Source organism: Pelophylax lessonae, assembly GCF_965119305.1.
Source record: "Pelophylax lessonae genome assembly, chromosome: 9".
NCBI lineage: Eukaryota > Metazoa > Chordata > Amphibia > Anura > Ranidae > Pelophylax > Pelophylax lessonae.
Window position 1 is genome coordinate 136,348,684 of NC_138776.1, and position 13,615 is coordinate 136,362,298.

At 43.3% G+C, this 13,615-nt stretch overlaps 1 protein-coding gene across 3 annotated transcripts in view; it reads right to left on the reverse strand.

Annotated features, from left to right (window-relative positions):
• The window catches only part of CCAR1 (cell division cycle and apoptosis regulator 1), a 106,869-nt gene that overhangs the window by 33,722 nt on the left and 59,532 nt on the right, over window positions 1–13,615 (reverse strand). For all 3 annotated transcript variants that reach the window (XM_082268416.1, XM_082268415.1, XM_082268414.1), the window contains exons 10-14: window positions 8,004–8,165; window positions 6,230–6,455; window positions 4,315–4,428; window positions 947–1,113; window positions 115–325 (exon numbers count right to left, since the gene is read on the reverse strand). In XM_082268416.1, coding sequence (XP_082124542.1) covers window positions 115–325; window positions 947–1,113; window positions 4,315–4,428; window positions 6,230–6,455; window positions 8,004–8,165 — 880 coding nt within the window. The remainder of the gene's footprint in view (window positions 1–114; window positions 326–946; window positions 1,114–4,314; window positions 4,429–6,229; window positions 6,456–8,003; window positions 8,166–13,615) is intronic.

Below are 13,615 nucleotides of genomic sequence, written 5' to 3' on the forward strand. Positions count from 1 at the left end.
AAGTCACACAAGGAGTGTTCTTTTAGGGAGTGTATTTAGTGTGTGCAGTGCATTGTGCCTGTGTTCCTGTGCCTGCGAGAAGCGGAAATAGAAAAAGGGATTAGCGTTCAGTGCCTGTTCTCCATCAGCTTCTTTGCGTTCACCCTGAAGCTTGTCGACCAGCTGCTGCTTGTATCCTCGGCACAGGTTTTCCCACTCTGAGCGGGTGGGAAGGCAATGCCAAACATCCGGGAAAAATAAAACCACTGTCTCCACATGAGCAGGAACCGAACGCCCCTTGTGGGTCTCCTCAGGGCGATGGTAGCGAATCTCTGCAAAACGGTACCTGTTGCAAGGGAAGAAGCATGTTGGAAAAACAAAATCTAGAATGCATTGAACATAAGAACCTAGTTTTCCTGCAGCACATCAAGAACAGCTAGCTCTGGGTTGTCTACAAAAAGAAAATAAAAAAAACACAATTATATAAAGGCCATTGATTTTCTTCAGGTAAGTCGAAGCATTGTTTCGAATACAGTATATAAGACAGAATGAATGGTTGTCAATACTGAACTTTACATAAATTTGCGAGAATGTATGTGGACAGTACTCCATAATATCAAGCAATATCAGGCAACGTAATTTCAGCAAAAAATAAAATTTTCGGAGGGGTGTCAACAAAGCTCGAAATACCATTAGAAAACACGGCAACACAACTGGATATTTAGATAGAGTAAGATGTGATCTTCTGGACGATCTGCAGCTGAGCATGAAAAAAAATAAATAAAAGTCTTCATAATGCACATAAACATTTAACATTAAGTAAAATAGCAATACAAAATGTAATCTCCCCCGCTCCTCCTCTGTACCTGATAGACATACCAAATCTGGCATAACTAGGGCACCTGCATAGCTTGGGGGAAGGGAAGCTGCTGATATAGACATGTCCCGGGGTAAGAAATGTACTTACCACTGGGTGCACAAGCTCAGGTCAATGCCAGTCAGGGCCTTACAACAACGCACAGCAGTTTTGATGAGCACTGAAGGGTCTTTATCTGGATTTAGTCCATCCATTGAAGGAGACCAGTGTCCTCCAATTGCCATTGCCTCATCCTTACCCTTCATCCCCACTAAAAACTGTACAAGGAAACAAACAAGAACAATTAAGCCTAAACCGCTAACTCAAAATACTATGCATGCAAAAAAATTTAGACAGAAAGGCATCGGTTTCTCAAAAAAAACTCATCAATGATATTATACAAGCATTACTGAGATTCAGTTAAAACCTAGTCAACACTTTAATTTTCACCAGAGGGGTACTTGGCTAGAACCTCTACTTTGTTGCTGTCTGCGTCCCTATTTCAGGAGTTTTGCACCCACTTCCTGTCCCAGGGTTCATAAGTACAAGGGATCTTTCTCTCTAATGGGGACAGAGAAAGCAACAAAAATACATGTATTTGGTAGAAACTGTCAGGTTTTCGTTGTTCTTTCTCTTCCTGCCCCATTGAGGACACAAAAAGAAAAACTTGATAGTTCTAACTCTTAACCACTCTACTAATTAAAAAAAATGTTTTAGCCGGAGCGGGGCTTTAAACCGCTGAGTTGGGTAAATAAAAAAAACTATCAGCATCAAAAACTATGCATCTAGGTATGCAGTATATTTATTTTATTAGGCCAGGTTAGGCTGGTTGGGTTGAGGTGTAACCTGTATGGGTGGCAAAGCACATTAGCAACAACTGGACATTAAAAGCCATCTCATCTCTGATACATCAGTGCTTTACATCACATAAGACTGGACAGACAACATGATCCACAAATCTCTTTACAGATCCTGTATTTGTCAGTTGCAGCTACGTTGCTGCCTTGTTTTGTTTTTTACTTTTTAAAGTAGAATTAAAAGTAAAAACTTTTTTTTTACATTTTGAATAAAGGAGGGTTTTAATACCAGTTTTTGTTTTTGCCAACTGTGCCCTGCTGGAGTGATTTCCCTTTCCCATAGTCAAAACAGAAAAGGAGAGGAAATTCCTTCAGGCCAGGTTCACACATATGTAACCGTGGGTTCATGCCTGGGGTTCGGTGCGTCCCTTTTTACAGGTTCAGGTGTAATTCAGGTCTGAATTTTTTTCCTGAATTTGCACCTGAATCGGAGCCAAAGGTGCACAGGACCCTTTTTGAATGCAGGCTGCGGCCACCCCGGACCTGTGTGAATTTGCTTCTTTGAGAGCCGGTAACAATTGGCTGTCATGCAAATTTCCCTGCATCCAATTCGCATATGTGTGAACCCAGCTTCAAAGTAAGGGAATCCCTAGTTATCACCTCGGTCAAAAGAACTAGTGTCCACATTGGAAGTATTCCCCTCTATTCCTGTTCTGGTGACAATCCAAAATTTGGGATTTTCTTCATTTTTGGTGATAATGGTCAACAGAACAGAAAGAGTGAATATCTATAGCTGGGACACAGACTGCAATAAAAAACTGACAGATGTTCTAAACTCTCTCCACTCTATTCAAGACCTATAAAAAATAAAAATTAAAATTCAAAAAAGGAAAAGGGTTTTTCCTTAGTAAAAACTTTAAAGACAATCTATGCTATAGTGAAATACAGGGACTATCATTAATGGTCTTTTACTAGGAATAGTACTTCCCTGGCTTTCACTGATCATCTGACAATCATCTAGTAGTAACTACATTAACTAACCTGGAACAAGCATGCAAAAAATGAAGTCAGAATCCGTTTTAAATATATTTTATCTGAGTGACAGAGTCAAAGTACCTTTGATCAGCATGAAAGCCACATAACTATTTTCAGAAAGAAAAGGCAGCATTAATATTTTACTCAGAGCGGGTTCTTTTCAAGCAGGGAAAACAAAAGTCAATCCATGCAGTGAATCCCTATGTGCACTGCAACAGGTCAAATGCTCATTTTGTCTAGGAGTAGAAAAAATAAAAACAGAAATACTTATCTTCTCCCTGGCAGGCTTCCTCCCAGCCATATGACCACTCCCTGAAGTTTCTTCTCTTTGCTGCTTTTCCAATATCCTTCACAAACAATGCAGGACCATAGGTCCTGCATTGTACACAAAGACGTTGAGGGGCCCATCTACATCCAGGAATGTCAGAGAGAGGGAAGAGCAGTGGCTACCAGAGGAGAGAGCAAAAAAGGCATTTCTTCTTATTCTTCTATCCCTAGACTAAAACAAGAATCTAACCCTTGCAGTACAAATGGCCCCTTCATTAAGCATGCATTTGTAGGCCTGATGAAGAGGTCCTGTTTGCCTCAAAAACATTTTACTTCAATGATGTGATCACAAAGTTTTGGACGCTATCCTGAAGATCTACGGTGTGCTGTGATTTTTCTTTGACTTGTGTTGATTCCGGCTCCCAGCTGGAAATTGCTACAGCATCCACCTGATTCAAGTCATTTCAGGGAATGTGTGCTTTGGGAATATTTCCCTTGACTCAGTGCAAATGGGGACCACTACAAGGGTCGATGTTGGTTTTCCCGGTCTTCTGCTTTAGGATTTCTTTTTGTAGAGATTAATTGCTGCTTCAAATTGATTTGTAGCGAGCAATTTAATCACTGGAGTCACTAGAAATTTGCTACAGCATTTTCTTTAGCGATTTGTAGATAACCATAGCAATTGCTGCAACATTTCACAGAGAAGCATTAAAAGTGATTGGCACTATCGATTTTACTGCTGTAACTCTGATAAAACTTGATTATTTAAAAATGTTAATGTTAGGGATCCCAAAAATGTTATGATTTTCTTAGCAACAAAGAGGGGAAGGAGGTAGCCGCTGTGCGCCATCAGCCTTAAAATAAACCAGTGGTGATAGAAGTATAGAGGCTGTGAAGAAACTCGTTTTCTGGCTGTAGCGTCATAACTTTGAGTTGACTGGAACAAACATTACTTTGAGTGGACAGAACTGGAACAAAAATGAAGATCAGTAGTTCGGACTTCACCAGCTGCAAGCTTATACCAGGTAAGTGACAAGTAGTATTTTTTGGAAGAGGTCAGCAAAGACTGTCTCAATCTCGCTCTCTTTTTTTACAGATTTGTTTTAAAAGCAAAAAGTCTTTCAGTCTGCAACTCCCCTTTGAAGCTCCAGTATGCTCTAAAATACCAGTTTATTGGTGCAGGCTCCTTCTGGGTCTTATCAGTCTCGAACGTTTCTGGTTCTCTGTGAGAGACCCTGTTTGGCTGCTCAAACAATAGATTTTTTATGAAAGAAGTGAACCTTAAATTACAGTCGACTTTAGGCTCACTTTAAGAGAGCATCTATTTCTTTTTTTTATAATGTGTTATTCAAACCAACAAATGTGTCTGTTGATATTTACCTTAATTAGCCTTGCAGGATGCTGGAAGCCTTCTTTAACTTCCGTTGGGTCCTCAGCAAGAGCGCATGACTTGTGATATAAATCCTCCAAAGATGGACTTGCTAACAACATGACCTAATATGAGCACAAGGGAAAAACCAAGTGGGTAATCCTTTAGTAAAAAAAATATTCACAGTTCTACATTCTAGAATCCTGTTCTGGATCTCACACTGGCACAGAGAATAATGGTATAATGCTGAGGGAAGGGGGGGGGATCTACAAACTGGCCAGTGGGAGTAGAAAATGTTGTGGCGTTGATAACAATACACCCATCATTGATGTCAGGAATAGTGTCCCATCCTTGGTGACAGTGGGAAGAATAATTCTGCATCATGGTGTCAGAGGGAGGAATGGTGACAATTGGTAATGTCAGTGGGAGGAATAGTGCTCGAGGACCGGATAGGGGCAAGGAAAAGGCCACATTCAGCCCCCAGGCCAGTTTGGAGACCACTGGTATAATGTATCCTTCAAGCCGTTACTTTAGTGTCTCTTGAATGACCAATAATTTACAGATTTAACACTGTTGAACATTCATTTGAACTGTAATTTATAAGTCCTACGTCCAGAAGGTTCTCCAAACCCCAGTTCAGGCTACACTCCCAGAAGCACCCTTCTTTCTCTGGTTACAGCTTACATCTTATTGTCTGCACAGGTTCCAGACAAGAGTATCCACTTGCAATCCCAATATTGAGAAAAAACTTGACTTGTCTTCCAGGTATACCTTTTCCATTATAGGCTATTCTTCAGCTGCAAGTCTAAGACTTGAAGGAACATACAGAGCATGACAACCTTATCTTTGCTCTACTCCATGCAAGGCGAAGCAGCAGGTTCATTTTACTACCTAACCCTTCAGCACCATATATACTCACCCTCCTTTCCTGTCACATTTGTTTAGTTGCTGGGAGCAAAAGTAAACGCCTTGTAAACGACAAGTCAGTGGAGTTGTAGCTTACACAGGACTATGGACTCTCTATGTGCCAGCAATATCACATGGAGTAAATGGCATTCTCATTGAGGCCTAAAAGCACCAGGTATTTCCTTCAGCTCCCAGTGGAAAATATGCTTGGAGGTGGTTGGGGATTAAGGCAAACATGGCATTCTTTAAGTTACTCTATAGTGTGCTTTACTTGACTAACTTCCCAAATGCATCACATGCCCCCAAACGAAGATGGCATGTGCCAAAAACCATAATTGGCACTTCAATTTGAAGTTTCTCAAATGAGGCATGCGATACTGTAACCCCAAGACTGGTATTTTATGTGGTTTTAATTAGCCTGTAGTGGAAGGACAAGGATTGTACAGACATTTGTCTTGTTGGGAACCTGTGCAGCAGCCTAATTGAAGCTGGCGCCTAACCAAAGATCTCTGGGTGGAGAATAGCAAGATTGAGCACTTGCCTCCAGAGATATGAAGGATTGTGTGGCTATCACACTTTAAAGACCTGAAGAACAGACACTGGAGCAGATAACTATTTTGAAACTACGTTTACTAGAAATTCAAAGCTAGTGTACTTAAAATGTAGTTTACAGTCATAAAGTATATATTATATATCCACTGTGTCAGTAATAGATACATAAGTGGACTCTGGAGTGTGTAATTCTTTACATTTAAATGTTTAAAGGCCATATTGTATACTGGTTTTAAATAATCAAAATATGTATAATGTATACTCTCTGTGACTGTAACATTTATAATAGGAAGCTTAGTTGTCAAGAATGAAATGTAACTTCCAGGGATTTGTATGGATAGTTACTTCCTGCCCTCCCCATTCTTTGTACATATACACAACACACACTGGAGCATTTCACATGTTATTCCATATAACAAGCCTTCTAGTAATACAAAGCTTTTCCATGTATACCAATGAACACCACACCTTTGCACTGTATGTGTGATCCACATCAGGAGGGTCCAGTACAGCAGTATTTTTATCAAGGGGGTCCACTTCCTTGTGTATTACATAGAAGTTACTGTAGCTACCAAGCTGAAAAGGACGAGAGATAGGAAAAGCATCCACCCATGTGAACTGGGCATCGAAGAAATCACTGGGAATGTATAAGTTTTGATAACGTCTCCTCAGCTCCATCATATCACATCCGGGACTGCGTCAGAAACAAAAAGTACAGCACTCAACAAAAATTGCAAACATACAGTATGCAGAATGCAGGAGTATTCTCAGAATGACTGAATCCTTTTCAGATTTACTCCCTTCAGACCTTCTGTTGCCTTACAGCAATATGTCTTTTTTCTTTGGATTAACATTTTATACACAAAATTTCCGGGATACCTGTTCCAAGTTCAGCAGATCCCTGTCAGTGCCTAAGGCCCCTTTCACACTAGTGGAGAGATTTTTTTTAGGCCAACCTGATTGGAGCCTCCTCTATGGTGCGGCGGGAGTCAACGGACATGTGTCCGTTGACTCCCAACAACCCAACAACATCCAATCTGATCTGCTAAAAACAGACATCTGGCGGATTGGATGACAGTCGGGTGTAAATGGAGAGCTGGCTGTGTTTTCTCTGCATAAGCGGAGCGAACACTGACCAGCCATCCGCTTGCTCAGATAGATACCCCGCTGAGCAGGCAGACTGCAAACGGAGCCCGCCCCATGTGCAAGACCCCTTATAAAAGTTTCCCAGTATGCACAGTAAATCATTGTAATCAATACGGTCAACATTCACAGCCAATACTGTAGCTGCAAGTGGTGCAAAAAAAAAAAAAAATGTTCCTCCATGGTCAGAGATGGCAGAATACTAATAAAAGAGAATACTAGTCAGTACCTAAACGAATGCCAAAGATCACAGCCATATTTACTTTTCCTTTCACAAACGAGACACAGCAGACACTGAATTATTGACTGGATATTTTCTTGATGTACTTAACCCACTTATGTAAACTGAATTTAAATTAATTGGACAGGTGTCCCTTAAAGCATGTAGATACCCATTTTATATGAGGAAACATTTGCTACAGTGCCATTATGAATGAAAAAAAAAAAAAAAGACAAAATAAGTAACAAATTAAAATAATGTATTTAAAATTGTATATATATATATATATATATGTATGTATGTTCCTTGCTAAAGAACATTATTTTTTTATCAAGTTGTTCTGGATAAAGGTCCTCTTAAAACACTGCAACCTCATCCACAGGGACTGTCAGGGTCTTTCTCAAACAAGAAAGAACTAGGTCAACAGCCTGAGAACACAATTTCTTCTAGAATTTTTCCTCTATGGGCTACTGCTGAGTGAATCACTTTTGGAAGTGATAACACCAGATGGGACAAATGGCATACATTACGTCAAGCAAGTAAGGTTGTACTCCAAATGATTTGTGACGGTTTGGGAAAATAATTGTCTTTTTTTTATTGGCCAGTGTATTTTTACCTAAAGGTGGCAGCATAACCCAAGAAATCATGTAAAAAGAAGTGTCATATGATGTACAATTAAGAAAAATCTACCATTCAGATTTGTAGTTTTCATACAGTCAATCAATACATACCATGCAAACTAAAAAAGGAGAGGTGTGGCAGAGCTTCTTATAAGTGAATCAATAACTGGCCATGTGTAAGCAAATGATCCTTGAACAAGCACCAATGGACTTTTAAAGCAGAATAATGAGTTGATGAAGTAGCGTGCAGCCTACATACCAGTCCAGGGAAAACTTGGAGAACTGAACAGTATAGCGAGGAACAACCCGTCTGGGCCTGCGAGGTGACCTTTCCCTTTCACGCCGTGGAGATCTCTCTCTTGACCGTTTTCTCTGAGGAGAACGATCACGTGACCTGCGTCTGTCACGATCTCTTTCTCGGCTAAGAAAAGATTACAATCTTTCAGATCACATAGGTTTATATAATAGCTTTACAAAGACACATGTAAAAAAGTACTGTATATCTGCATTGCCTTATTTTACCAGCGCACATTTTATAAATATGAAGAATGTACAGATCCCATATGTTATTTGTATATACACTGTAAAAAACAAAAAAAAAAAAACCATATCATTGTACTCAAATAGCAAGTTCTTTATGAACTCAGCCAAAATGCAACGAGCCAATGAAAATTTTCCATCGACACAGCATGCCAGCATGGCAAAATTATTAGGCTGATGAGTTTGCTATTTTTATATTGGTTCTAGGAATACTGTAATGAGACTAAAGGAACAAAGATCCCCAGAAGTGCAGCAAGCACAGAACAGGCTCATCTATTTCATCCAATAAGTAAATGTATCAATAGACTGCAATAATCCGAACAGTCCATTGGGATGTCTACATCTAAAAATTTACAGAATCTATACTTGACAAGGGCATTCTTTACAGATCCTAAAATTTTTAAAGGATACCTGTCATGAACGATTTAAAAATGCTAGTTGCCGGAATGTCACGCTGGTCATGCTTTGAAACATGTTAGATGTTTCAATTTGGCTTGCATATTTTTTGCAGGCCCAGGACTGAAGTCAGAATCAGTACTGCAATTATGAACTAGCGTTTTCAGGAGGTGAGCCATTGCACTCACTTACTTTGCTCAGGACAGGCCACTAAGGCTAAGTTTACACATGGGGCAGGCTTTGCCACCCATCCTCTGAAAATTGATCTGCGGTGGATTGCTTTTTAGAGGCATTTGATTGGGCATCTCTGCCCCACAACTAAGTGCATCAGCAAACGCAATGGTCAGGGAAAATTTTTGCCACAGCCTGTGTACAACCTCATTTGCCTGCCTTTGCAACTCAAGGGGGGTGGTCAGGGAGCAGTTAAAACACAGCTCAACTGCCTGTTTTTACTGCCTCTTTCCCCTGACCACAAATGTTAATGAGCCCTAACAGGTTTCAGTTGAAACAATAGAAAACAACATGTAAAAGCTGCATTTAGTTTAGCAACACTGAAATAATGGGATTTTTGACTTACCGTAAAATCCATTTCTCTGATGTTCATTGACAGACACAGTTCCTAATCTTCTTGACTACGTGGGTTATACTGCCCCCTACAGGAGTAGGACACTAGGCAGGAAAGAACTTGACTACGCCTATGGGGCAGTCCCTGGGGGTATACTCCCACTCTCTGCTATAGGTACTCAGTTTTGTTACAAGCAGTGTAAGAAGAAAAAACCCAAACTCCATAGAAGGGTGGGTGCTGTGTCCGTCAACGAACATCAGAGAAATACATTTTATAGTAAGTCAAAAATCCCATTTTCTCTTTCGTTCATTGGCGGACACAGCTCCTCATCTTCTTGACTACGTGGGACATCACAAAGCAGTGTCAAAACATGAGGAGTGGGAACAGCAAGAAAAAATACTTCCCAAGGCTAAACATAGCCAACCAGGTAACAAGGAGCTCAATCATAAAACAACTGGAGCTCACCGGAAAAAAGTAAAAACACCCTCAGTGACACCACACACCTGATGACGGAAGGCCCGGGAAGCACCAAGCGCCTGAGTAGAATGCGCTCCAACAAGGAAAGGAGGAACCTGACCCTAATGGAATAAGCCTGAGTCATTGTCTGATCCATCTGGAAATGGTGGCAGCTGAAGCAGCCAACCCTTTTCGATGTCCATCCGTGAGGGCAAATAGTGAGTCTGACTTCCTAAAAGACTCCATAGCTGCCAGGTACACCCGGATTGCCTGAACCACATCCAGGGAATGCAAGGCAATTTCCTTAGGATACTGAGGCCTGGGACACAGGAAAGGCAACAGGATGTCTTTAATCAATGAAAATCAGAGACGACCTTTGGAAGGAACGACTGACACGGATGAAGAACCACCTTATCCCTGTGAAACATCAGGTAAAGTGAACAACAAGACAGCGCCACCAGCTCTGACACCCTGCGTGCAGAAGTAATAGCCACCAAAAAGGCCACCTTCTGAGACAACGGAAGCAGGGAGACCTCCCAAATATTTTTAAAAGGTGGTTTCTGGAGAACTGACAACACCAAATTGAGATCCCACAGCGGCAATAGAGACCGCACTGGAGGAGTCAAGTGTCAAACTCACTGGACAAAGGTATGCACCAAGAAATGTGTGGCCAAGGAACATTGAAAGAAAACCGCCAAGGCCGAAGGTACTCAAGGCCAGGCGCTTCTCAACCCCCCGTTGGAGGAAAGCCAAGATCCGAGCCACAGAAAAGGAGCGAGGGTGAACCCTAAGAGACTCACACCACGCAATGTATGTCTGCCAAGTGCGATGGTAAATCTTCCTAGAGGTAGATTTTCTAGCCTTTAAGAGTGTAGGAATCACTGATTCAGACAACCTTCTATCCTTCAGCACCTGGCTTTCAACAACCATCAAAGCCAGCGACTGTAAAGCAGGATGGAAGATTGGCCCTTAGGACAGCAGGTCTTCCATGAGAGGAAGACACCAAGGAGCATCCGTGACTAGCCATACCAGATCGGTGTACCAAGACTGGCAAGGCCAGTCTGGAGCCACTATAATGACTGAAATCCCTTCTGTCTCGATCCTGCACAGGTGTCTCGGCAGATGTCTGAGAGGAGGAAAGGTGTAAATCAGACGATACTAACTCCAAGGAGCAACTAAGGCATCGGCTAGAAGATCCCGAGACTGTACCACAAACCTCTGCACTTTCCTGGAATGTGCAAAGCAGAGAGGGCTGGAACGAAACGTTCTGACCACCTTAGAATAACGGCTACCTCCAGAGCCGCCAGGGCACTTCTTGTGCCCCCTTGGTGATGGACATAAGCCATGGCTGTGGCACTGTCAGACTGAATTCATACCGGACACCCCTGAAGACAAATAGTCCAATGATCCAGACAAAGTCTGATCGCTTAGAGTTCCAGTACATTGATCGGTAGCCTGGACTCTTCCCCACCCGGACAGACAGACATCCGTGATGACGACCATCCAGTACAGAGGAAGATAAGATTTTCCCTGATGAAGTGCCAGAGAATGAAACCAGCAAACCAAGGACCTTCTCGTACAACAGGATTAGATTGTCTATAGAGGGAGGATTCTTGTTCCATTTCACCAGGATCTCTTTTTGCAGAAATATTGTGTGGAACTGTGCAAACGGAACCGCCTCAAAGGTAGACACCATCAGGCGTGGGCATCTGCATGCAGGTCTGAAGAGATGACAATCTGCTGGACAGCAGAAGCTGAATTGCCTCCTGCAATTTCTGGAGTTTTTCCAGAGGACTGGTGGGTGGAACAAGAGCAGACTTCTGAAGAGTCAGAATCCACCCGAACTCCCTCAGAGTTCACAGAGTAATCTCCAAGTTGTCCAACATAGCAGTCGTAGACTCTGCTCGCAACAGCAGATCATCCAGGTATCCCAGTACCGCGATCCCCCGCATGATGCAAAAATGCTAGCACTGGGGCCAACACTTTAGTGAAGACCCAAGGAGCAGAGGTGAGAACAAAGGGTAATGCCACTAACAGATAATGCTCCTCTCCCATGGCAAAGCGGAGGAAGCACTGGTGGCCGGGACATATTGGGATGTGAAGTTAGGCGTCCTTGATGTCGATGGATGCGAGGAAATCCCCCTGGTGTAGGGACGCCACTACCGTGCGAATGGACTACATTCAGAACTTCAGTACCCGCACAAAGCAGTTTAGTGCCTTGAGGCCCAGAATTGGACGTACCTTGCCCTTCCTTCCTGGGGACTGTAAACAGGTTTGAGTAAAAACCATGAAAACGTTCCGATGTCAGAACCGAACAATCACCCCTTGAAGTAACAAGTCTTGCACTACCCCAAAGAGATCCCTTAAGCAATCTGAGGACAAGCGCAAGTTGGAAGGGAAGAGTCTTTCCGGGGGATAAGATCGAAACTCGATCTTGTAGCCAGAGCGAATGACTTCGTGGACCCACTTGTCCTGTATCAGGGAGGTCCACGGATCCGGAAACCAACAAAGAAGTCCTCCCTTCCCAGACACGGGTGAGGGGCCCCCCTTAATGCAGAGGGAGCCTTGTCCGCAGGTCTGGCAGAACCCACTCGTGGCTTGCCAGACCAGGTCCTCCTAGAACCCCTGGTGGAGTCCTTGAAGGGGTTAGAACCCTTGTCTTGAGACCCTGAGGGAGGAAAAGGCCTCTTGTGAGCCAAAAAGAAAATGCCCCATCTGCAAGGAGGCTCCTTACCCTTGGAAGCCTGTAGAAGAAGAGTACTCTTCCCCCCTGTGAGGCCTTTGAGGATATCATCTAAGGAAGCTCCAAACAGGCGATCCCCCACAAATGAGAGATCAGATAAGGCCTTCTTAGAAAACCTGGTCCGCAGACCAGCATTTCAGCCAAATAATACCTCCAAATAGGCCTCACAGACAAACTGTAGCCCTTGGACCAACTGATCCGCCAGCTCCACAAAGGCAGGAGGGAGCTGTTCCCCTTCCAGGTCCCAGCGTAGAAGTTTTGCCCACTCGGTCATAGCTTGCGACACCAGGGCAATAGTAAATACAGGCCTAAGTGCCGAATCAGCTACAGTAAACATATGGCGGGTCAAGGACTCCGACCTCCTATAAGCTGGATCAGAGAAGACCAGGGTTTCTTCAACCGGAATTACAGTGGCTTTATTCAACCTGGAAACCAGGGAGTCCACTACAAGAGGAGCCGTTCATTTTTTGAGGGGGGAATCCTCATAAGGGTACCGCATTGCAAAACGCATAGGAATTGCAAAAGTGCGTTTTGGGCACCCTCACTGTTCTGTGACAATATTGTCAAAGAAAGTGGTATGAGAGAACCCCTTTGCCACCTTGGAGGACCTGTGAGTGCCAAAAAAAAAAAGTGTATCACACTACAAGGGACACCCCACCACGCTGGTGGCACCACAAGGCCCAGCACAGAGCACTACCGCTGCTACAGCAGAGAGAGGGAGAGAGAACCCCCAAAAAACTCACCACCATAGATCAAGCACTTACAGCACCGAACTAACTGCACACCATGCGGCGTTCAGGAAGAGAAAAATCCAGGATCAGCACTAGAGGCTGAGGAGGAGCTCCCACCGCCGAATCACCGCCCATCTGGCTTCAAAAACATGGCCATCGCTATTTCCAATGAGAAACCACAAGAAAATGGCTGCTGAGGCTATACAAACATGGCCGCCGATCTGTAGCATAAAAAGCTAAAAGAAAATGGCGGCACCACGTGGATCCCGGGGACCCCAGGAGCTCAAAAACAATCCCAAGAGGAAGGAGGGGGCCTGGCAGGCTCCCCCATCAAGTCCAGCCTCCTCCCAAAGTTTGATCGCCCAGTCACCGGCGGCATGCTCCCCACCCACCCCCATCACCAGTTCAACACCCAGACAGACCTAAAAAGGTATGTCCAC